The sequence below is a fragment of the Dermacentor variabilis genome, chromosome 2, assembly GCF_050947875.1.
Source record: "Dermacentor variabilis isolate Ectoservices chromosome 2, ASM5094787v1, whole genome shotgun sequence".
Taxonomy (NCBI): domain Eukaryota; kingdom Metazoa; phylum Arthropoda; class Arachnida; order Ixodida; family Ixodidae; genus Dermacentor; species Dermacentor variabilis.
This window is the reverse complement of record NC_134569.1, coordinates 14,362,497-14,388,603: the sequence shown is the minus strand read 5'-3', so window position 1 is coordinate 14,388,603 and position 26,107 is coordinate 14,362,497. Positions and strand designations below refer to the sequence as shown.

At 45.6% G+C, this 26,107-nt stretch overlaps 1 protein-coding gene across 1 annotated transcript in view; it reads left to right on the top strand.

Moving 5' to 3' along the window:
• Window positions 1-8,632: 8,632 nt before the first annotated feature.
• Nmt (N-myristoyl transferase) overlaps window positions 8,633-26,107 on the top strand; it is an 83,862-nt gene continuing 66,387 nt past the window's right edge. The window contains exons 1-4 of the mRNA XM_075679686.1: window positions 8,633-8,978; window positions 11,291-11,354; window positions 13,066-13,213; window positions 22,602-22,735. Of these exons, the coding sequence (XP_075535801.1) occupies window positions 8,812-8,978; window positions 11,291-11,354; window positions 13,066-13,213; window positions 22,602-22,735 (513 nt within the window). The 5' untranslated portion in view covers window positions 8,633-8,811. The remainder of the gene's footprint in view (window positions 8,979-11,290; window positions 11,355-13,065; window positions 13,214-22,601; window positions 22,736-26,107) is intronic.

Here is a 26,107-nt window from a genome sequence, read left to right as displayed (position 1 = left end):
CATCCGAATAAACCGTTTCTGTCTTTGCATACATAAAAATAAGCATTAGTGTATTTCAGCTTACTGATGATGCCCGCGGAAATACAAAACACCAAGTGGCATGCCCGTTTCGCGTCGTGATTGCACTGCTCCCCTGCGTTCCGCGCACAAGTAAGCGCGCTGCCGCTTGAAAGGCGACGTGGCAGCCACGCAGGCGTTGGCCATTTACAGCGGTGATGTGCTGCGCCCCTCGCGAAAGTTCCTTACAGCGGTAAGCAGACGCAGCGGTTCTCGCTTGTGCTGCTGGAAGCAACAGGTCTGTCATTTCGCGATAGCTGTAAGCAAATTGAACATCCCTAAACTGTTTTCAGAAGGCTGCAAATGGTAGAATAACAGTATCCTAAATGAGCAGACGCTGTCTTTTACTGAATTTACGTTTATTTTTCATGCACTTTCACAGCAAGCGCTCGAAAAGGTCACCTTCTGCAGCGATACAAGACTAGGATCTTCTGAGAACGCTTGCTGTCGCTGCCTTGAGCATCGTCGGTGAAACGCCGTGGAAGACTTCAGTTATATTCTCCTGTAACGCTTCTGGAGTTGTCGTTTCCTTCGTGTATACGTCATCTTTAATATAACCCCACAAGAAAAAGTCAAGAGGGTTGAGGTCGGGTGACCTTGCCATCCACAGGACAGGCCCATTTCTCCCTATCCGTTGCCCTGAGAAGGTAACATCAAGCCAAGCTCGTGCTTGACTGCAGCTGTGGGCTGGGGCCCCGTCGTGTTCATACCAATTTGCGTCAAGCTTGGCTAGTGGCATGTTACAGCAGAAGTCTTCAACCGGCCCTTTGAAGAACTCACATACCTCTTGCCGGTCAGAGTGTTGTTAAAAAACACTGGGCCAACGACTGTGCTGTCATATATTCCGCACCAAACGTTAAAAGACCACTGATATTGGTGGCGGGATTTTCCCAGCCAGTGGGGATTTTGCTCACTCCAATAGTATGCGTTGTGGATATTTACTTGGCAATTTCGTGAAAAGTTCTCCTCGTCAGTCCGGATACCTTGGTGAGAAAGTCATAATCCTGCTCCTCCTGAATCAAAATCCAATTCGCAAAATCGAATCTCTTTTGAAGATACCTTGACACCAGGCATCACGACGCGCAAGCGGGCATGTCACGTTGTGTTTTTTGTATTTAGTGGGCATCCGCAGTGACCTGAAAAACACTAATACTTAATAGGTAGATAGACAAAAACTGGTTATTCGGACGTTTTGCAAACCGCGCTGCAGCTTTCTAATTGGAAATTTTTTCCTAGCTTCGTTGCTTCAAAGTTAGTTAATTCTGACTAATTATCTAATTAACCAAAATACAAAAATAGCGTGACACACTGTATACAAAAGTGAGCAACATGCATTTAGTCGCGTCGTCTTAGAGTCCATGGAATATTTTTTAACTCCGGTTAAAGTTAGCTAAAACGCCCTGTATAATGCGTCAAACAAGGCAAATAAACATGTTACGCAATCACAGATTCACAGATGACAGAATCCTAAGGCACGCCCCCCCCCCTCCCTCCCTCCCTCCCTCCGCTCCCCCGAAGCATCGCGCGCGATGGAAGGCGGCGCGCTTCCTTCACGCTTTTCTCCGTTGCGCGTATGGGGAACCAGCGCTGGAGTTTTCACGGCGCCTGCAGCGCCGCCCTGGCGGTATGAACGTGCACAATGCAGCCTCCCCCGCGGACGAAAATTGCGTTGCGTGCCCTTAAAGTCGAAGGAAAACAAAAGGGCGCCGACGATACTGTTGCGTATACAAGTGCCACAACTAAGTCGGGATGAGGGAGGATGTATCCTTCTGCGTCTTTCCATCTAAACCCTACGAACAAGAACGGAGGCGGCGTTGGATCCAAGCAGTCAGGCGAGCGGAGTAAGCTCCCGTCTTGTCGCCCTGTCAAGCGGTGTCGGGCTGGTTTCTAAATCAAATTTTGTGTGTATCCTTGGTTTATTCGATAGTGAAGACGGTCAGCCATGGCAGACAGTACCAAACAGCAGAATCTGCTGTCGGTATTTCGTCGGAAACAAAATGAGCAATAGCATGCACCATCCGGCATATGTACCATTTTTCCTTCGCAATGCCACCGCCAAGCCCCTTCCAACGCCACCGCACCAAGTGAACGATACGAAAGGTAAAAATTATCCATTCATTGCCAAGAATTATGTAGGAGGGAAGCTGCCTTGTAATACGAGTTGTATGCGCATAGTGCCGGCGCACGCGCGACTAAGCCACCTATGTGTTTATAAATATGCGCATGCGGATGAGGACTCGGCGCTGAGATGCATCCGGCAAATTAATGTAATTAGTGCTAAATGTAGCCAGAATTGTTACGGATCAAGCAGCCGAGCACTCAAACCTTTGCTTGCGCGAGTCAGCTGATGCGATAAAGCTTTCTTCTCCATTGACTGCTGTGGCGAAGTAACATCAGAATTTTTTATGTCTAGCCAGAGAAATATGGAATATCTTCAGGCCAACTAATACTTCCGAAACCATAGCGCAGCACGACCGGAGCCATAACTGCTAGATTTGCGAGGCAGGCAGCCACGCAAGCATGGCATCGATACACGACGCAACCGTTAAAGAAACACACGTGCTCGCCGCGACGCACTGTGAAAAATGTATAAAGCTTAAAAAGCTTCTTTCGTCATTTCTTCACTTGATGGCGCTAGCTTCTTTACAAAAACTCCACTTGAAGCGGCGCGAAAACGGAAACATACGAACTATAATACGGCTGCGTATGCGTGTGTCGTCTGGTTGTGTGGCTGGAATATGCCGCGTTTCGTCGCCAGGGCGGCGTGCAACGCACTCTTTTCGACGCGCCGCCTATCCAGCGCTGGTTCCCCATATGACCCACCATCGTCGGCTCCCCCTCCCCCCCCCCCCCCCCTCTACGCTTTCACTCGCACATACAGCATGCGGCGCGCGCTGACGATGTTAACGCACTTGGACTTCATACGGAACATGACAACGACGACAGGAATGGGCCTTGAGTGTCCATATAATTGCTATCGCAGTAATATAATAAGAGTATTCGGCAAGTGAAGAGTGCCGTGGCCCATTACTTTTCGCAAAAGTAGTAACAAAATTGAACTTTAAGCATGCGACAATTCACTGCGCCGTAACGATGTCTACTAGCGTGAGTATGGGGGTGGGGGGGGGGGGGGTAAAGAAATGAAGAAACGCAAAGGAAAGCACGTTGGACACAATCGGACACTTGGGGCACCTAATGTAGCTACCTAAGGAAATCGAAGAAAACGTTAGACGCTTGCTCCACAAAGAACCATATGCATGCTGCTTTTTATCCTACACTGGCGAGATAAAATACTTTCCGTAGACGTCTGCTAGCCAGAAAGCGTCAAAAACTCTCTGACGCCAAGACAAAAAGAGGCCAAGAGAAAAACGAACGCGCACCTCAATGCGGCGCGTGGTTGTCAGGGCAACACGTGAAAAAACGCATGACCTCTGGCTGGCTCTGGCAGCCCGCGAGTAGCGAGAACAAGAAAATTGAAGAGGCTCAATGCGTTCTCGCGAATAAAAATCAAAGTAGAAAAAATAAATAAAACGCAGTTATCTTTGCTGGCTTTGGTGCCTTGACATGGATGCTTTGGCGCGCAGTTGAAAAAATGTTGATATTCTTTTCTTTGACATGACCGCACAAATGAACCATCACGACGCTTAGTCTCATCGGACCTCGCTGCGTGCTCTGTCAACTTGTGTGGATAGTGTGTTGATTTGGCTTATTTCGTTGTATGGTCCGATGTACGACTTTAGAAAAGTCAATGCAGCTTTGGCGTCAAATGTTTATAAGAACATTAAACCCACAAATATCCGGAATTGAAAATGTAAAACACGAGTTTGGAAATGTCAATGCACCTTTCGCATCAAAACATTATGTGATATTTATGCCCATAAAGTTTCGGAATTGAAATCCATGCGCTCCGTACATTCCGCGGCCTCTGCGAAATACCGCGACGAGCTAGCTCGCCATCAAAGCGTCCTTGAAACTTTGTGCTCGGATGGGGTTTTTTGCGTCATGTGACTCAAGGTGCATGGGCGCTGCCACGAAATTCAGCCTGAGATTACAATATTCGCGCCGAAATGTCTTTTCTAGCGTAAAAAAATATTCTAGAGAAAATCCAGTATGATTTCCGGCGCCGGGGGTTGTTTTGGTCGGCGCTGCATCCCAGCACGAAAAAATTTCGGGGGGGGGGGCTGAAGCCCCATAGCCCCCCCCCCCCCGGGCCCCCCTGGCTACGCACCTGCAACTGAACGGTCGGGTACTTCGATGGAGTTTACACTTCAGGAGTATCACTTCACGGCCATCCACATTAAGGGAAGCGATAAAGTGGGAGCCGGTTATTTGAGCCGAACAAAGGGTTATTCTGCAGATGGAGATCTTTGTGTTGTATACATAGTCGTGTAGTTTTCTGTTCGAATAATTTTTTTGTATAGTACACATTGCATATTGTGTGTATAGTGTTTTGTATACATGGAACGCTGTTCCTCCTTTCTTTCTCGAAAATGCCACTCGAGAAAGCGAATATTATTTTATAATAGTTGTCATGGTGCAGCATTATTAGATTCGGCGAAGCACCGATAAATGGGCGCCAAAAGGTTGTAGGAATAGGAACCGGCGAGCAAGACGGTTATTGCAGGCCCCTCGAGCAAGCAACCGAAAGTAGTCGAAGGCAGGTTTAGAGATTATTGTCTTCTTGTCGACGGCGCGACCGTGGCGCCTCGACGGCTTTTTGTAGGAACCCCTGAGTATTCTCTGCCCCACGCGTGCATCGAGAAGCTTGCTAAGAAGGCAGGGATGCGAATACTCCGAAATATGTGGTGTCTCTGTGCAATCCTGTGTCCACTAATTGCTGACAGTGTATGTGTGCCGGCAGCGCCGTATGGCCGGCTGCCGTTGTTTCTCCTGTGTTTGTGAACGGACAATAGAGGCACGCCATGGACTCAAGGGTGTGCGTGTGTGTTGCAATACAAGTGCGCGACCTTAACAGCAGGGGGGAATCACCCGTTCCCTCACCCCGAATTAAAAGGGGTGCGGCCATGACCTTAGGAGCAGCCGGGATACAATTGGGTGAACTTGACTGGACCGTCGACAATATCTGCCGTTCCCCAACACAGGGAACTAGGGAAAGGAGAAGTTATTTAAACGCAGGTTTTAGACCGAGCTAAGCAGTCTAGAAGTTGAGCCTACAATCTGCTGAGAAGCGCCAAGGAGCTGGTGCCGTTGTAAGAGTTGGAGAACAATCCCACCGCTGCCATCCAGTCGTACGGGTTGTGGCCGGGCATGAAATATGTGGTAGCTGGCCCCTGCCGTCGTCCAACTCGCTTGGGACGTCGTTGTGGGGAGGAACTTACTCTCATCGAGAACTAGGAGTACGGGATTTAATTACAATATTTACATTAAGACAGGAGATACATTTCAACAGTCCAGCATGACTCCCAAATGGAGCACGAAAGACGAAGCACACAGCACAAGCTTAAAAACCATCTGTACTCCCTAGGTGAGGGAAAACTGCCGTCCAACCTTCGTCCAATCGGACCGTCCACGGTCGTTGGAGGCGTAGTCGACCCGCCTTTGAAGAGGAGGGTTCACACTCACATTTGCACTTTGGATTCACAGAACCCACCGAGTGGAGCGGGTCCTCGTAGACAGGTTGTCACGCTTGACCCCAGCGGGCGCCTCTTGATTCCAGAGCTGACTTCTCGGGTAGCAGCCGCGACTGTCAGCAGACTGTGACGAATTCTGGGGTCCGCGAAAACCCACCGCAAAACCTTTTTTCCAGGAGTTCTCTTGCTACAAGTAGACCGTGAAGGCGATAACGAACCAACTAACAATACTCGGTTCGCCAAACGCGGCTTTCCTTGCTGGCGTTTGGTTCTCCGAAGGAGGCGAATTGTTAGCCTTCTAAAGCGACTCGTCGCAGCGGGCCGGGAAGCCGTCCCTTCTCCGAAGGAGGCGCATTGTTGGCTTTCCAGAGAGACTCGTCCTAGCGGGCCGGAAGGGTTCGAAGGTCGCTACCCCCCAGGACGATCGAAACAGCTGCAGCGGGCTGGGAAAGGCTCGCAGGTTAGTATCCCTGCAGGCTGATCGTAACACCGTCCAGTATCTCCTGGGCCGCCTAGCCGCGTTTGAACTGCGAATTACTAGTTGACGTAAGAGACGACAAACCAACGTCTACAACGAAACTCACGGTAGTTCCCTTCAAGTTAGCTCAACCTGCTCGAGGGAATACGTCAGACTCCCGGGAAACCCAGCCCAGCAACCGCATACACCGCAACGAGATCGGCTTGCCTGCGTTCTTCGGTAAAGCTCTGCCGTCGACTCCACGCTTTATGGACTTGTTGCTTCCGCCCGGCCATGCGTATGCCATCATTTGTTTTCTTTTGAACTCTGTTTAGTTGACCACCGATTAAGTGTGTTTTGTGTAGTGTTAATTTCTATTTTACTGTTAACTCTATTTTTTTTTCTTCATCATTGATCTAGATTAAGTGCATGTGTGCTTGTGTCTTTCGTGTTTCGTTTAAATTATGCGTCGTTGTCAGTCTATAAATATGTTTTTCTCTCTATTTCCCACGGAGGAAGGAAACTCAGGAGAGGCCCTGACGTCACTCTTTGTGAAGCGAAAGTGAAGCCGGAAGTTGGCGTTGCTCATGGCGTTGCATCGCCTATCGGGCCTGCTCTCCTCTCGTTTACATTTCTCGCAAAACCACGCCGCGCTGCGCGCAACCGTCCTGCTCGGACTCGCGCGCTCCGCAGCAATACTAAACAATCGTTAGCAAGTTAGCATGATTCCGCCAAAGAGAGTAACATTTCCCGCGGATATTCCTTCGTCCGTAGCCATTGCCGTGGCGCGCTACATTGCGTACAGCGTTGCATGCGCGTTCATTTCACGAACTTTAGTTCCTCCTGTCCCACCTGGCCACAGCAACATCCGGTAGCGCACGGTCCAGATAACGCAGCGCAACAAAACACGGAGACCAACGCAAACCTGCCCGCACGGCGCCTTTGCCACAGTACGAAACCTACGGAGCAACACGTGTGAGCGCACAGAACAATAACAAAGCCGCCATTGTGGCCCGAAAGGCGGGGCCACTACGGCAAAGAAATAAAAAGAAAAACAGCAAAACAAAGGAGAACCTACTACGTCATTTCCTTCACACTTTCCTCCTAGCGCGCGGAGGGGGTAGGGCCTCTCCGGCCTCTCCTTAGTTTCCTTCTTCCATGCTATTTCCCGACTCTTTCGCTATGTTCGTTTGAGTAGGGAACGGCCAAACGGCTACGACGACGACTTCGCGCAGACGGCGAACGGGTGACAAGCCGTGACAACTACAATCCCAAAGAAAGTCAATCCCGAGAATCACATCGCGAGTGCACCGCGGTATTCTAGTACACTGTAACCGCTGTAGTTCGAGAAATTCTGTTTTAATATCTTCACCTCCGCATAGAACACTTGCAACACAAATTCCAAGGGGAATAAGGCACTCTCCACTGGCACCACAAAATGTACGTCACACCATCATTCCAGGGTAACATAACTTTCCGACCCAGCCTTTCTTTGAAGGTCACACTCATGACTTAAACGGTAGCACCAATATCTACTAGTATACTCTCAATTAACACACGCACTTTGTTCTCCACCATCATAATAACCAGGAGTATTAACAGAGACGCGGACTGTCCGGCTACCTTATCTCCATCGGCTGCTCCGGCTAGTTTCCCGACAGCAGTGACAACGCTTGCAACCGTTGTCACATTCGCTCACCTCCCGAACTTTGGCGTGATACGGCGCAGCTTCAAGGCCTCAAATGTGCGGCAATGCTAGGTGAGGTCGGAGACCGAGGCGGCAATCTTCTTTCCGACATATCCTCGGCAATACCTGACAAGCCATATGCTGTTCTTCATGGTATTTTTACAAGTGCGCTAGCTATTTACGGCAATTGGACAGTCTACTCTGTGCAGTATTTGGAGAATGCTGCCTATAGATATCGCCAATAAGTTACCCACGCTATTGAAATCTGCTCAACATTAAGACGACTGGTATATTCTGTTACCTAACCCTCTAGGCTATTGATTTAATTGTGAGATTGCAGGTTGGTCGTTCAGCATACCAAGTTCATTGAAGGGAAGGAGAGCATAAGTACCAAAGTCCATGATGCCAAAAGCAGCCCAAAGCGTCAACTTCTGTACGTAAATGTCGAAGAGGAATTGGAGGGGACTGTAACCTACCGTAAATTTAAAGATTTCAATTTATATTTGTGCTTCACCCACGCGAAATCTGTATGAAATGTCTGTGCTCAACGTAACCTATATATTTATGTTAGATTGCATTTGGATTAAGAATGTTTGCTAACAGCACAGAAAGGGCGTGGAAACAGTATCAGGAATAATCGGGAAGTACCTTCTGAACAGCGGTCGCCCGTTAAACGAAACCACATTTTTACAGCAAAAATATAGCACGTTTGATATAATTAAAATTTGAAAAGCTGCATCTATAATACAATACCTAGGTATAAAGTGAATAGATTGCTTTTTTTATGTTTCTATTGAGTGAACCTTGTACGAAACCGAGGTTAGTGGCGCAATTCTCCGGCTTTTTGCGCTTGCCCTTCCATGTTTAATCGCTATCGATAGTCTGTGTTTTTTTTCTGCGCCCGTTTCCACAAGGTGCATTGCAGGCTACCTTCTTGAGGCCTGAGATCTACGATGTGAGAAAGTTGCCACCGTTGGCGAGACAGCAGCCTCATAGTTTTGAACGCACCAGACGCTCGCATGTTGTCTCATCCGAGCGAGGACCGGGGTGGAGCTCGCAACGGGGAGGCCATGGAGAACACGAGCCGAGACGACGAGTCATGCGAGGGCGAGCAACCCCCGAGTCCGCCGACCAACGGGGAAGTGGCCAAAGAGGAAGTCGGTGAAGACGCCGAGCACATTAACAGGTGGGCTTGTGCAGAGCCAGGCTTGATTTCGACGAACTTTGGGCGCCAAATCGCCAGCGGCAAATAGTCGGCAGCACTACGGCATCGCACGCTGCGACTGATCATCTCTTGGCGGCGTGGTCGCGCGCGTTTCGGGGTTTGCGCACCTTGGCTTCTGGTTGGACCATGTGTATGCTCGTCGTGGTATTAGGGATGAGACAGCGCCTTTTTAAGTGCGCAAGACCGTTGGCCGTAATACTGTTGCTTGTCGTCCGAGGCCGTAATTAGGTTATACCGTCCGCGACACTGTTCGCTGGATCATGTACACATAGCTGAAATCGCCTTCCGAGCGACTGCTCTTTACCTCGTTTCAAACAGAATTTTGCGGTTAACCGTTGGATTGGAAAGCTTTATTCTCTTGCGTGTGAGCTGGTTGGCGAGCAGCATTGCTACGTCAAAATATGAGCTCATTGTAATACTGAATCGCGAAGCTTTCGTGGCCTCCTCGGGAGCTCGGGTCTTCGGTTGTTTGCATCGTTATCTGGCTTTACGATTCTTGCAGATGCGCATGACTACCGCCCCTAGTCTTGTGTCGGGGTTTGTCCGCACAGCGCATGAGCTTATACGCTCTGAGGTATGTCATTGGTTGGGGGCGTGTTTCGTGTGTATTATGAATTTTGTAAAGGTTTAGTTCTGGTAGACAGCTCCTGAATGTAAATAATGAGCGTATTATTCCATCTCTAGAGCACAAATGGTGTATAACCTAACCAGCAAGAGCTCTGTCAAAGGAATAGCAGTAATATTTGCATCACCTGCTGGTAGAGCTTGCACTAGGACATTGATGCTATCTTGTTGGGGATGTTATCAAGCCGCACTGAGAGCTTGATGCCCGCATACATGGCAAAAATGCATCTGTCTTTTATATGCATAGTTAATATAGCTTTCACTGGCTTAATCATTTCAGTGCATGCCTTGTGCTTCAAAGTATGTGCTTGAAATATGAACAGTGTGCAAACAACAAACATAGATGGTGTAGTGCACTACGTCAGTGGAACAGAAATGTTTGCAACACATTCGAGTAGGGGTAGGGTACTCAACGCTGTAGTGTAACTCTCATGAGGGCTAGGTGTTCTGAGCAGTTGTTTTTCATTGCAACTTTCTTCAGAGGAGGTTTTTAGTTCCTCCCATATTGCTCATTACTTGCTGTTAGGTCCCGTATTGTTATAACTGGTGCATGTTTCATTGCATCCTGTGTGTATGTTGCTACTGAGAATGAAAGAGGTCCTGCGATGGCCGCATTTCAATGGGAATGGCAGGCAAAACCACTTGCATACCATGCGTTGGGTGCAGGTTAAAGAACCCCAGGGGGTCAAAATTAATTCATGGACCTTTGCTACAATGTGCCCCAATATCAGATTGTGTTTTTGGCATGTAAAAACCCAGATTTTAATTAATTTGATAAAAAGATCAAGTTCTTCTGTTTATTTCTGATGTACAGATGCAATAATCTTGAGCATTTACTTCTGGTAATCTCCATTTCATGCAATTTATTGCGTAAATGTCTCTGTGCTTGTGGGGTGTGCTTGTGGAGATCTGTTGCACAGGTGTAGTAAATATTCGGTGCATTTTCTGCATTGCATCTAGCATCTCTCCACTCTTCATCATTGCTTTTCACAGCTGCACATGCCATTCCTCAAGACTATCACTGGATAGACTAACAGTTATTACTGTCGCCTGCAGTTTGGCCTCATTCCACTTTTGACCTAAATATCTGAGAAAAATCTCCTGATTTTATTACTCCAACTTTACTCTGCAACACATCTTTTAGTCTCTGCAGAACTTAACCTTGCTTACATTTGTTCTTGCTTTCTCTTTGGCTATTGCTCCTTTTGCTTATGTCTGCTCCTTACTTATTTTGCATGTTAAAACACCACTGCTTTTGTGTAAGATATAGGAGCAACACAGGGTTTACATTTATTGCACAAGCTTTTATGTTCAAAATGGGCTGTGCATTCACGATAGCATACACTTTTGAATAGTATTGCTGATTTAAAGCAAATCTTTGTAACATAAGTGTTAGTAATTTGGGAAGCTTCGGAAATAGTTAACTCAAAGTTGGTGAATGCGTTACTTCCTGTGTGCACAAGGACCCAAATGTAGCTTGAGTTCTAGACTTGTACAGTGCCACAAGGTTTCTTCAGCATATGCAAGGTGCTTGCCAATTGCTATTCCTGAACCCTCTTACAGAAGATCTTTGTGCACATTTCATGAAGTGACGTGACTGAAAGGCTTATGTGCCTTCATTATTTCTTCTGTGGATATTTTTTTCGCAGTGAATTAGATGAAACCAGCAAAGAGAAAAGAGGCCAAGACGCAGAAGGGGACAACGACTTAAAAGTGAGTACCTTTCTAGTCTTGAGCACATTTCAGCACTGGCATTTGGCATTGCATGGCCACCATTAGTTAAACAGCCTTGACCCACTGAGGTGACTTGGCGGCTATGGTGTTGCGCTGCTAAGCACGAGGCCACAGGGTCAAATCATGGCTGCTGGGGGCAAAGTGCAAAAATGCTTGTGCAAATGTATTGGGGGCATATTAAAGATCCCCAGATTGTTAAAATTAATTTATCTGGAACACCTAACTACAGCATGCCTCATAATCAAATCACGGTTGTGGCATGTTCTGGCAACACCAGAATTTCATTTTGAACATTGATGGCAGAGAAATAAATACCTGGGCTATTTATTTATTGTTCATTTTCTGGGATGGGCACAGGCACTGAAATAGTGCCCTGTTTGGATAACATTGTTTCAGTGGTTTCGAGAACATGCCTCAAAGTTGCTTATGCAGTGTGCAAGGTCCTCACGAGCATTCTGACACCTTACTGTGAGAGTCGTAAAGGGTTCGGGCATTGATATAGAAAAGTGCAGTGTGCATGGTGGTGATCATGTCTGCAAACCTTTGCAATATTATACTGCACTAGAACAGCTGAAGGTTGAAATGATTGTTTGGAATTTGGAGGAACCGCCCTCCCTGCCAAAAGAGATGTCACAGTTGTCACCTCTGCATGAAAATCTCACAGCCACACAAACCATTGCCGGATTCCCACAAAATGCGCAATGTGCAAAGCTGCCACAGGAAACGCTGCCTGCAGCTATAAAAGCAAAGATAGGAGGGAGAATTAGGCGAGCATTATGACACATGTGCGCCCTCGGCTTCAGCCGGGGGAGAGCCTCTGCTGCAGAAAGGGCAGGTTGCCTCCTCATACTATCGGACTCGCAGTATTTCATTTGCACTTCTATCCCTACTGTTATTAAACCAGTTTTACAGATTTCGCACGCAACATGACGTATGATTGCTCATACAGTACCAACAATTGCATCCAACAAGTTTTCCAGCAGTCAAAGCAGCCATCTTCCAAATTCATCATACATCATATTGGAGATTCTGTTGTACCACGTGCCTTCTGCTTAATCTTTGTTTTTTAAATGTGTATTTATACCATGCATTCTGTGGCTCTCAGGGGCAATGCCATGTGAGAAATCAACTTACTGCACTTACTCAGGCTTAATTCGTTGACCCTTTATTAATGAAAATGAAGTCTCAATTAAAGTTTAGCAAAAGTTAAAAAGTAATTGAGCATTTTAGCTCTGATAGCATGGCTGCTATTTGTGCTGTGAAGTGAGTGGTCTACAATATAACTACAATTGGCATGTTCAATGTTTATTGCACAGTCTTGAATCATAGGCCAGTTATACGTTTTCCTGTGACTTCATGATAATCTGGATTTTTCTTATGGGCCCAAGTGAACTAGCCCATAAAGATGTGTTGTTATCCACACTGCACTGATAATCATATGCCCCATTCATTGCTCACCTGCTTCCGTGGCTTAGCAGCTATGGTATTGCACTGTTAAGAACGAGGTCGCGGGTTTGAGTCTCAGCTGCAGCAGCCGCATTTCGATTGGGTAAAATGCAAAAGCGATTGTACTGCAAAAGCTCAGATTGTGTTTACTTATCTAGATCATTCACTCTATGTGAAGCACATGGTAGACTATGCTTTTGATCTTCAAAAATTAACTGTGGAGTGTATGTCTCTGGCCCTGCAGGGCCTTTCCATGTCAAAGCTTCAGGACATCAAGAAAGCAATGGAAATGCTTAACCTGAATGTTCTACATGATGGCCCCGCAAAGACTCCTGAAGAAGCCCTGCATAAGCACTACCAGTTCTGGAGCACCCAGCCTGTGCCCAGGATAGGTGAGAGTTGCCCTTGGGCAAGTGGTCTTTGTAGCAATCAGCCAGCTGTTCCTGTGGTTTCATTTATGCATGTTCACACATGTACTTGGTTATCTTTCTCTGGTGACCGCTTCTTGCTGGCCAACAAATGTTAAATGTTATTGCTCAGCGCAAGATGTGCCTGCATGATTTAGAAGGCTTACGGTAATGTTATCATTGATTCTATCAATTGTGTATGTCCTTGCTGAACTTTGTATAATCGGATAGCGTGTATGGCGAAAATTGTGTATTAGTTTCTGGAAAACACGCAGGCACCTGGGATTACACTGGAACTGTTGACAACTGATATATACAAGCCGACGCACTTGACCCGCAGATTAGGTTTTCGCCGATTCCTGACTGTGCTCGCCACTATTACTGTGATTGAGTGTTGCTTGTTTTGCTGGGCACAAGTTCGCCCAAAAATTTGAATTTATAGCTCACAGTTTTGACATTGTTTCGTTCTTCACAGTCACTACAACGTGGCTCTATGCCTTGCCACGTCTACAGTTAGTGCAACTCTATTTGTTAGTGACAGTATGTGATAGGCTTCATTAATTTTTATTTGTTTAAAAGAGTCCACAAGTTTCTTACTATTCTATATATATAATGTGTTGTGTTTATTGCAGTTGGTGCACAAGAGACAACTTTAATATTGTCCTAAACAATCTGCTTGGTTCTGAGTAACTTGTACGGTATAGTGAGCAACTTGTTTAACCTCATGTGGCGCTATGTATAATTTCTGATGTGCTCAATTTGGTGCTTTCAAACTCATATTTAAGCACAAGAAGGTAAATCAGAGTCCATAGTAGGATTGTTTTTATAGGCTGGGCGTAGGTTTTCAGTGTTGGGTAGTTCAGAAAACTTATTAATAATTAATTACAATATCAGTTGATTATGTACTTCATTGTGTTCTGTTTGACAGTACTCGCCATGGCCAGAAATAAAGGTGAACAAGCTATTTTAAATTTCTCTTACGTGCCATGGTGTTCAGGGACACTAAAGAGACACATTATATCAGATTAGGTACTAGGCCACATAGAAAATTTTGGTTATGTCCTGGAAGTTGTTGCGAGCCCTCTAAGGAGCGTTATACTGCAATAATTATTCAAATTGGTTCATTACTAGTAGTTGAGATAGAAATATATCAGTGCTGCGAACCCATGATTTCAGGAGGCAAGCATCGCCGCTAATATAAGCACTATGCCTGAGCAGATAAATTTGCTATAATATATACATTTACTAGGCCTGAGCAGATGTCAAAATCGGTGCCATGGTGAGGTGAATGCGGGAACTTGAAGATGGCGTGGCCAACCACTCTTCATTCTTGCATTTTGTTTTTTACTTACCAAGGCTTGCTTCATGGTAAGAGTGGCTTTTTAGTACTATTGCAGAAAGGTAATTTGTTAATACAGATAAACTTAATTTTGCCTTTGGTGTCCTTTTAAAATTCATGTTTGCATAAGTGGTACTTTAGCAGAAGAATTAATTGTGGATGAGACATTTGGAGCAGACTTGGGCATACTGTAGTGCTCAATTGCTCAGCCTCATTAGAGCAACAGCATGTTTATGTCCTGTTTCTTTAATATGGCTAGCTCTGGCTGTGTGGCCAATAAGTTTACTGCCATGCCATACAACTTAGTTATTAATATTGTGGCTTTTTATTTCAGTTTGTAAACACACATAGAAGTTGGGAATTAGATATGGCACTCCATGGCTGTAAAAGAACAACAAAAAAGCAGTGGCCTAACTCGGAAATAGGCTTAATTTATCCATTCACATAGTTGCTCACGTTGTGCAGAGTGTAGCTATAATATTAGAGTTTGGTTAGACGTCACAAGGGCCCCACCTACCTTACTTAAGGCTAAGAGATCCATCCATATAGCTAACCACTATTGTTTTATAGGACACAGGATTTTCAAAAACGCCGATCTCTCCTGAGAGAGAGAGAAGGAAAGAAGGAAAGGCAGGGAGGTTAACCAGACAGTCCAGTTTGCTACCCTACACGTGGAGAGGGGAATGGGGATTGAAAGAGAGAGAGAGAACTTAGGTGTAGGATGTCTATACAGGGTGTCTACCAACCGGGAAAACCGGGAATACTCAGGGAAAACTCGGGTAATTTGGGCTTCTATCAGGGAAAATTAGCTGTAATTTTATTGAAAGGGAACGGAAGTCGTGTTAACGCTGGCTCCAGTAACAGAGGAATCGCAACGAATCGTCATTGACGCCGTGTCATCGGCACGAGGTATTTCCAGAGCAGTTAACGACCGGTTTTTCAGACGCCAGGTTTTTCGGACATGCCCGATAATTCGCACGGCTTCGCGGCACCACCACGTACTCCATATAGTCAATGCATATTGCCCTGACTGCAGTTCTGAAATGGCATTAATCAAAGCCACCACCGCCGCCTCGAACCGGCACACTCACACGCAGATCCGCTGGCAGCCGTAGCCACCACCGCGGCAGCGTTTGGCCTAGCTGCTTCTACGTTCGCTATTAAGCTTCTTGCCATGTGTTGCCGCGTTTTTGATTGAAAGAATTTGCCGCTGTCAGCAATGGCACCGACTCCGCCTTTGTAATCCTCGCGATTGGCTTCGAAGCTCATAAAGCACTGCGCGTTGCGTAATGCCAGTCTCCGAAAGTTAGCTTCGCCGCAGTACAGCAGTGTTACGCGGTGAAGCTTAACAAGCGTAGGAAGGGCAATTGTCACGGGACACAGTATGTATTCCTTAATTATACACGCGTGCACCCCAGTCTCCTGTCACAGTACGAACACCGATATGCCTAATAAGTGTACTGCCAGGCCTTAAGAGCTTTTTCGGATGTGCCTGTGGCAATTTCAGCCCTTAAGGGCAGTTAAAAACATTAGTTTCTTTCGGACTGCCCAATTTTTCGGATGTTTTTGCGGCCCCTAGGGAGTCCGGAAAATCGGACATCGACTGTACAGCTGACAAAGAGGATGCTTCAAATGATCCATGGGGGAATGCGTGGCAGAAGGAGGATGAGAACAGAGAGGACCGACGCACTGAGGAAGTAACGGGAAAGGAAGCGCACCGCCGCCTCTTTGAAGGGGCTTGAGCTCAAAAAATAAAGTGTTGGCTGACGCCAAGATGCAGGTGTCCCTCATCCAAACCAAAATAAACTCTTTAAAGCAGTGAAAGCCAACACTGAGGTATTGTGTATGGGCTGAGAGTATGTCAGGACAGTTTACGTTGACTTCCCAGCTGCTGAGAGAGAATCTTAGTTGTGACAAAGATCAGGCCTCATACCGATGAGCTTGCTATCAGTTGATAGAAATAGCTCATATTCGAAAATATTTACTTCTGTATGCACCTCCTTTTCATTCGTATTTGAATATGTTCGACTCAATTTGGAATGCGTTTTACCATTTTTTTCACTGTGCATTTTACTAATACCTTCTTTCTGTTTTCTTTTTAAATAACATAGGTATTACTCCTTACTATTCAAACTGGATTAAGTCATTTCTTTTGTTTCAACATGTCTACTAGAGAGTGACAGCATCGGGCAGCATAGTGTCAGCCTGTCTTGACATAAAACAAAGTTCTGGCTCATTCAGGGAATTTTGCAAAGGTGCTCAGGGAAAACCTGGAAAACTCAGGGAATTTGGAAATGTCAACTTGGTAGACACCCTGCTATAGTCAGGCACTCAAGTCTGTTGCCTTCAGGTAGTGAAAAAGCGCTCGAACTGCTTTCTGTGTTAATGAACTGTGAGGCCAGGCTCCCAAGATCTTCACTTCCGTAAATGGCCTGTCATCCAGTCTTCAGGCAGTATTCAGTATCCAGTATTCAAAGCACACTGGAGAGTCTCACATTGATTATCGAAGCGAGAAGAGTGGCACAGAAGGTGACTGATGGTCTCTTCACACTTGCGCTTAGCGCACATTGGTGAATGCTACTCCTACCCACAGCCGACACAGCAGTGTTGCGTCACGTCGTGGAAGATTCGCTGGTAATTTAAGTTTCAGTGATGGGTCGAGGCTGTATAAATGACACTTAGAGTTTTGTGGTGTATGCCAGTAACTTAACGTGATGGTACGAGCGAGACTACGTAGCTCTCTTGTAGCGTCGACTCTTGATAAGGGTATAAGGAGTGTCGGTGAGCCAGCCTGGGCACGTCGGGCAGCGTCATCGGCGAGGTGATTACCAACGATGTCACAATGTCCCGGCAGCCACTGAAATATGATATCATGTCCTCGTTGAGAAGCGCACTGGCAGGTTTCATTGATTTGTGACACCAGCTGTTCATAATGGCCACGTCGTAAACTTCGCAAGCTCTGGAGGGCTGCTTTTGAGTCACAAAATATTGCCCATTTGTTGGGCGGTTCTTTTTCAATATATTCGACAGCAGCACGAAAAGCGGCCAGTTCGGAACCTGTAGATGTCATTACGTGTGATGTCTTAAACTTGATGACGACCGATTGAGATGGTAGAACAACGGTGCCCGTAGAATTTTCCAAGACTGAACCATCCGTGGATACATGGATTCGGTTAGCGTATGAATGATGCAAAAGTTCCAATGTGATCTGCTTGAGAGCCGCGGTGGTCAGGCTAGCTTTCTTCACTATTCCTGGAGCAGCAAGGTACACAGGAGGCTTTTTCAAGCACCACATAGGGGATGGCGTTCTTGTTGCGGGTGAGTGCCTCAAAGACAAAGAAAGCCGGTTAGCCGCAATTGATCTGGAGAACACTGCCTTGGGTCTTTTCTCAGGCAAGCGAGCGAGATGGTGGTCACGCACTCTGGATATATGGCGAACATGCACCCGGAGTGCATCAATAGCTATATAGGTCAATATTGGGTGGTCTGCCGCGGTGGCAATTGTTGCCACAGTTGAAGCATTTCGAGGTAGCCCCAGACATGATCGAAGGGCTTGGCCTTGAATGCTCTGTAGGACATGGATGTTAGTTTTGTTAGCATTGGACAGCACTGGTGTGCTGTATCGCAAGTATCCTAGGAAGCGCGTCCTGTGTAGTTGAAGCATAGATGCCATGGATGTGCCCCACGTTTTACCGGCAAGAAACCTTAGTATATGGGAGATAGAAGTAAGCCTCTTCTTCAAGTATGAGATGTGGGGGCTCCATGAAAGGTCTCTGTCTATAATAACGCCTAGGAATCGGTGAGTTTTTGTGTAGGAAATTGGTTGGTGGTCAATAGAAATGGGGTACCAGGTCATGGGCTTGTGGGTAAAAGCGACTAAGGCGCACTTCTCGGTTGAAATGCTGAGGCCTTGAGCACGCAGGTACGATGATGTTAGGGTCACTGCTTTTTGGTGCCGTGCACGCACCTGGAGACGCGTAACTGCCAAGGCCCATATGCATATATCGTCAGCATATATGGAACAGTTTACTGTATGTCGTAGGACGTCGGCAAGTCCGAGGATTGCAAGGTTGAACAAAGTGGGGCTAAGAACCTCACCCTGAGGGACGCCACGGCAAGTGTAATGGTCAGCGGTTCGGCCATCTGCACTGTGCATAAAGAAGGATTTTTGGAATAGATAGCTCCGAATCCACTGAAACATGCGTCCACCACTTCCATTATTTTCCAGGGCATCTATGATGGCTTCATGCGTTACATTATCATAGGCGCTTTTCACGTCGAGGAATAGTGCAACCGATATGCGCTTGTGGTCTTTTTCTTGTTGTACAGGCGTGACGAGGTCGATGACGTTGTCAATAGAGGAACGGCCTCTTCTAAAACCAGCCATGGCCTCAGGGTATCCGTTGTGGCGCTCAAGATACCACTCTAGGCGGGTGAGAATCATTCTTTCCATGACCTTCCCAACACAGCTGGACAGCGCAATGGGTCGGTAGGACGCTAGGTCAAGTGGCGACTTTCCCGGCTTCAGGAGTGGTATCAAGCAGCTGGACTTCCACCGCTCAGGAACGGCGCCATCATTCCATGACTGGTTACAACATTCCAGAAGTCTGCTTCGGCCATCTTCACCTAGGTGGCATAAAGCAGCGTAGGTGATGCCGTCTGGTCGTGGCGACGATGAGCGCCTGCATGTGGCCAGAGCAGCGTCCAATTCCTCAAGTGAGAAGGACACATTCAATTCTGGGAAGCGGGTCGTAGGAACCTCACCCAGAATTTCGCTATTGATGGTGACCACACTGCCTGCAATCTTCACACAGAAATCTTCGGCTATATCGACCTGTGAGCGGCCTTGATGGAGGGCTAGGGCTGAGAACGGGTGTCGCTGTGGAGACGAGCCAAGGCCGCGCACCATCCTCCATATGATACAGTGGCTTGCGGGGGTCAATTGATTCGCAGAACGTCTTCCACCGTTGTTCCTCCAGCCTGTCCATGCGACGTTGCATTTTCTTGTGTATACGTCGAGCGACTCTAAGGACATGAATTGACTTCGTGCACCTGTATCGCCTCTCGGCCTTTCTGCGAATCGTTTGAAGTCGCTCAAGTTCCATGTCGAAATCTGTACATTTTTTAGCGGATGTAAATGTGTACTTAGAAGATTCCAGTACACTTGTAATAAGGTTCTCAATGGTGCCAGTAAATCCTTCTTTGCATGCCTCTTCCACCTTTGTCTTATACGTTGACCACCTTAGATATACTTGTCGGGAAGTAGAAAAAGAGAAGCTTCGAAATCCAGTGATACTTAAGTAGGTGGGAATATGGTCACTGCCATGAGTCTCGATGTCAGAGAACCATCGAACCATCGAACATTGTGACCAAGTTGCCGTGACACCAAAGTTAAATCTAAGCAACTGCTATAGTTCGAACCACGCAAGTACGTCGGACTGCCATCGTTCATAATGCTGAGTTCATGGTCGGAAGCAAATTCCACAAGTTTCCGGCCCCTGGAATCTATTCTGGAGCTTCCCCAAGCCAAGTGATGAGCACTAAAGTCTCCCGTGATAATCCAGTGTCCAGAAGTCGCCGTCAGGATGTCTCGCAGTCGGTCGCCGTCGAACCGACTATATGGGGAGATGTAGGCGCCGATAAGGGTGAAGGCCACTTTATTCTTTGTAATGCGGAGACACACGTATTGGTTTCCATCATGAGGCTGCACCAAGTGGTGAATGTAAGTCAGTTCTGTACGGATGTGAACAATTACTTTGCTGGCTTGCCCGCACGTCGACGCCATAAAAACTTCGTATCCAGAGAGTCTTAGCGCTTTTGACACGTTCGGTTCACATATCACTACAGGAAATCGGTTCGTAAAAACGTATTGGCAGAAACATGAAATCCGGGATTTAAGTCCTCTGGCATTCCACTGGAAAATCATCGCGCTACGCACTTCATCACGGAGTGAATGCAGTGGAATAGCCATTGTGCTTACGCAAGATTTGCAAGCACTGGGCTCAGGGCATCCAACCCTTGCACTGTGTTTCGAGCTGTTGGGGTATTCGAGTTGCCCACAAGCGTGCGAATCGCATTTATGAAAGACTTCAGCATTGTTACAATTCGGCGGTCATGCTCTGTCAGCTCATCTGGGTGAGGGGTGGAGCATTGTGGTGCCTCTCCTTGTTGTGGTTTTTCCACAGGGCTTATCCTTGGCAGTGGTGGCCATTCTTCATCCACTGCATTCTTTTCAGCTGCTCCGTTATCTATACGCGGTTTGGACACATTCTGAACTGGGGTTGGAGCAGATTCAACAGCAAGAGGCTTTGCGCCATGCGTATTCTTTGTGCGGAGAGCAGAATTCCTTGATGAGTGTCTGCGACGAGAACGACATTGCCTCACGTCAGCAGCTGCTTCACAATGAGTCGACCAATCCCTCACCATTTTCTTCAACATGGAGAGTTCTCGCTTAACTCTAGGACATTCCTTTGATGAGGCATCGTGGGGCCCTCGACAGTTCGGACACTTATAAGTTTTTGCCTGGCAGTTGCCTGCAGAGTGTTGTGCTGCACAGCGGAAACATATAGCAGACTTTCCACAGATGGCGCTCATGTGACCGAATTTCTGGCAGTTTCTGCACTGAAGCGGCTTGGGAACAAAGGGCCGAACAGCATGTCGAAAATGACTTACCTTCACATGCGATGGAAGGCAGTCACCTTTAAAGACAATTTTTACGCATCTGGAAGTTCCGAGACGGGCCACCTGCAGTATGTGGGTCCCATGATTGGCAGGCTTTATCAAAAGCGGTAAATCCTCGCCTGAGATGGCCGCATCAATCTCATATGTCATGCCTGTAGTAGCCTCTTTTCCCATCGGGATGATGGTACGGACGTTCATGCCACCGAGAACAGTGACAGCTCACAGAGAATCTAACGCCCACATACCCACCTACCTTGCTTAAGGCTAAGAGATCCATCCATATAGCTAGCCACTATCGTTTTGTAGGACAGGATATTCAAAAGAGCTGATCTCTCATGAAGCCTTGGCACATAGCCTCAGATTTGTAATTTCAGTCTGGAGTACCATTTGAAACCTACACAGTGATCAATTAAATTAGATGAACCAAGCCATAACAGCGCCAAAATTGATGTTTGTCAAGGATATGTCCCTTAAGCTTTTGTGGCCGACTGTGCACCCTTTTGCTAAGCAGTAAAAGTGAGTTGCCCATTACTGGCAATGGCAACAGGCCTTTACCTTTTTGCGATAGGCTGCACATATTCATCGAATATCACCCACTCTGTGGATGACTGTGGTAGACTGAAATAGTCACTGGTTGTTGATATGGCACATAGAATATTTGAACAGCCGATTAACTGGCACAGCTTGCTTGTAGTATAATTGCAGGATGACATTTTTCGTAGTGTAAAAATTTTCAACCTTATGGATGAGAATGTGAAAAGAAGGAATAATTTTTTAAGATTATTTTATTTCTATTCTTCGTGCTTTGACATATTACAGTGGGACGGTGAACTGTTGGCATGAGCCAAATTATACAGTGCAGTGGACTCTTCTTAAATGAAACCTTAAGAGACCGAGGAAATCGGTTATGTTGGTATTTAGGTTTCATTGGTAATCTGTTGTTAAATTGGCATGAGCCGTTACATTTACTGATAGACAAACCTGAATACAATTGCCTGAATACAAAACCGACCAACCATGACAATGGTGTTCTGTTTAAGAGGCAGTTCTGTTTAAGCAATTTCCGTTTATCGAGATTCCACTATAATTGTGAAAATTTATAATAACTACATGCTGCATCAAGATTGGTACACAAGCATAGAACTGGTTGGTTGAGATCACTGCCCACTACTTTAAAATTAGCCATTTGCAATTTAGGAACTGTAAGATACGAATGCAAGGGCTTGCATAGTTCACGAAAAATTCTTTTCAACTCAGTTGTGAAGATATAGTGGGCTGCATTTTGTGACTCATTGCCCCAGCAGTAGTACTGGTCTAGGAAGGTGCAACAAACTTTTTATTCTCATGCTGCAGATGAAAAGTTAAGTGCCAATGATGTCAATGAGCCAATTGAGGCCAGTAAACCGCTTGAAGAGATACGAGAACAACCATACTCCTTGCCAGCTGACTTCACCTGGGACACTCTGGACATCAACAACCCAGCCATAGTGAGGATCACAGTTCATTTTATATTGTGCTGCTGTATTAGAACCAACCATATGAAGCCAACTGATAATGAAGCCAAGAAAAGCACAGGGAAAGTTATTTGTAGTTTTAATTGAATTGTAGAAATGGTGAATTGGCTTCATTATCTGTTGGCTTCATATGGTTGTAGTTAATGGAAATTGGGCCCCTTGATTCCCCTTCTTCTTCTAGTTCATTTTATTAGAACCAGCAGTTCCTAGCATGTGTTTGTTAAGCATGAAACATTTTATTTCCTATTGTGATTGTTGTTTCAACCTTGAAGTTTATTAGCATAAATATTCACAATACTTAGATCAAAAACAATTCATCTTTAGAAGGCCCATCAGCAAAAACTGTGAGAAAGCCTCCCATCTGCATTAGACAAAGCAAATTTTTACTGTGCACGTCAAAGAACTGAGATTAGCAAAATAATCTGTTAAGTACATCTGGTTAAAAATTACACAGGCAAGAACATCAAGTGGAACTCATGCGTTTCAAGAAGCTAATATTTATACTTGATAGAGCAATGAAAGCAAGTATGTTTTAAAACTCATTTAAAACTGCCTAACTGCAGCATTTTAAGTGGGACTTTTGATTGTTTCAGACGGAGATGGCACTGATACAGTTTTTTTTGTTTTCCGTAATTTGTGGTGATGTTTGGCAGGAGAAAGTTATTTGGTTGAGCAAACCTTCTGCAGTACAACTCCATTGACATGTTTTTCAAGGTTCCACGGGAAAAAAAAGCTCAACAGTGAGGAATGCACTAAATCACCACAGCAACACCAGAAACAGCTCTGAATGACTCCTGGTAAAGTCTAGGACACCTTGGTGCTCGTATTGTGACCGCAGATGGTGTGGGCACGCATGCATAATTAAGGGACACATATATACTATGTTCTGCAACAGTGGCCCTCGTCTGCTCGTTATTTGCTTCACCAGCAAAGCTAACATTAAGGAATTGACAAAATCTACAATTACGCCGAGACACGTTTATTGGGACTAGTGATCACATACTTCCAGCATTTTGAGGCAGGGTCATGGGCAAGGGCTTGACAGGCTTAACTGTGGGCATACATTTATTGTCTTTGTAGCAGCGTGCAAGAGTGATTTTGCCTCTGCAGCACTAAATTTACGTGACAGACACATTCAGATGCAAGATGCGGGAACATTGCAGAATGGCGACACATCAAATGGAAACATAATACATAAGAGTCAGTGGGCTTTAGGTTGAGATTGTGAAGCGGCAGTGCAGCAGCTGTAGCAGCTGGGAAAACGCAACAGTGAGGAATGTATTGACAGGGCTCCACTGTATTATTATTAGTGAATTGATGAATAGGAAAAGCATTGAATGAAACTTGAAGGTGGTTGACTTTGGACAGCAGGATCATCAGACTAAATTTTTATATGCAAATGACAGGAAGTATACCCAGTTAGAGGAATAGGAGCTCAGATGATGAAAGGGCACGTAAAGGTTACAATTCTTAATGCATATTTTTGAATGCTAAGCGAGGTATTTGGGTATAATAAGCGCTTCCTCAGGCAGTAATACAAGTCTTGTGCGTATGAATGACTGTGTGGTAAAGTGAGAGAAGTGTACCAATGATACATTTTGAACAGGGTTTAATTAGGACTCTTATGTCGTAACCGCTCTTAGTCATTATTGAAGCAATATGAACATTGAACTTTAGATTGAAATCTACTATGACTTCTAAGAACTTAGCAGGATCTACTTGCTTAATTTTAATGTTGCTTATCAGTTATATTAATTCAGGTGTCACAGATCTTTAAAGAGAATAGAAAGCTACTAATTGAGGTTTTTCTGGGTTTATGCTTAGAGTTTATCAGGCACCATTCTTGGAACGGACATATGACATAGCTTAATTTATGTAAAAGTGTGGCTTTCGACTTATGCTGCGATTGTTGTGTCATTTGTGTAAATATTTGTGTAAATTTGTGTAAATATTATATCATTAATAGGGAGATCATTAGTGAAAGTCGAGAAAAGGTGAACCAAAAATGGGTTCCTTTGGTGGGAGAAGATACCCTCAATGCAAGGGTTTTCTATCTCTCTGAAATGTAATTATTAATAAGTTTCAAAGATGGACTGGTAATCCTATAACTTTCCAGCCTAGAAGAAATATTTTGATGGTTAAGGCTGTCAAAGGCTCGTGTAAAACCAATGAAGACTGAAACTGTTAACACCTGCCAGGGTGGCTATGGTGTGTCACTGCTGAACACTTGTGTACTATGCCTTGTGTGCTTGTTAAAAAACCCTTGGCAGTCAAACTTAATCTGAACCTCTCCACCACAGCGCTTCTCATAGCCCAAAGTGCACCTTTGGGAGGTTAGATTCCCCATTTCTTCCTTGAACTGTTTATTGAATTAGCCTTGCAGCTTAACATTCAGCGCCACAACAGTAGTATTGTGTGAAAATGTAGCCCATCATTGTTTAAAAGCAGTGCTAAAAGCATGACGTACTTGACTTGTTGGGCACATTTGATGTCTTGACTGAACCTCTGGTCAGGGGCGGATCCAGGTGCCTACATTGGGTGGGGGGGTCGCGCAACTAACCACATGTCTGTAGCCAAATGGTTATCATGTGTTCTCAATTGAATCCCTTAGTGCTTTTTCATCGACACCTTGCAGACAACCACATGACCCACTTGAAAACAATTTATTGACACCGTTGGGTATGATTAAACCTTGTAATAGCACTAAAAGCTAAAAACTGTAATGAGACAGAAAAGAGAGGTACGAACTCACACTTAACCTCTTCACTACCGAAAAAAAATGTGCGGAAGAAAACAAACATTTTCAACATTTCATTTGCAATTTTTTCAGAAGTGCAGAGAAAAAAAAAATCTGTGAGGATATTTTCATTTTCAAACGATACAAATGAGTGTCCACAAATGTGGACATTAGTTGGAAGCATGGTAAAAATAAAAGAAACAATTTTACCCTTGCAGGCACAAGAAAACATTGCATTTCATGCACGACACTTTCAACATTGCTTTACATCTTTTTCCCTGCATTGCATTGCATATTCAATTTTACAAAATTCTGGGAAGTGTTCAAAACCATTTTCTCGTGTTGCCGTCAGGCAGCTAGGCTCGTCTGGTGCCTTTAGCTGCTGGTTTATTTTCAAACCTTTATTCCCTGGTACCATTTTGATTTGGACTGTTTTGGCTACATCCTGCTTGAAACACAAGAGAGACCGCACCTCTTTTTGTTGTAGGTGCAAAGCTGTCGCATCATGACGGTATTCAATGCCCGCATTGCAGACAGCAATGTCGAGAAAATGTGTGAGCATCCTAATGGACCTTTTCCTAGAGTTGACCTTTGCCCTAGCATATGAA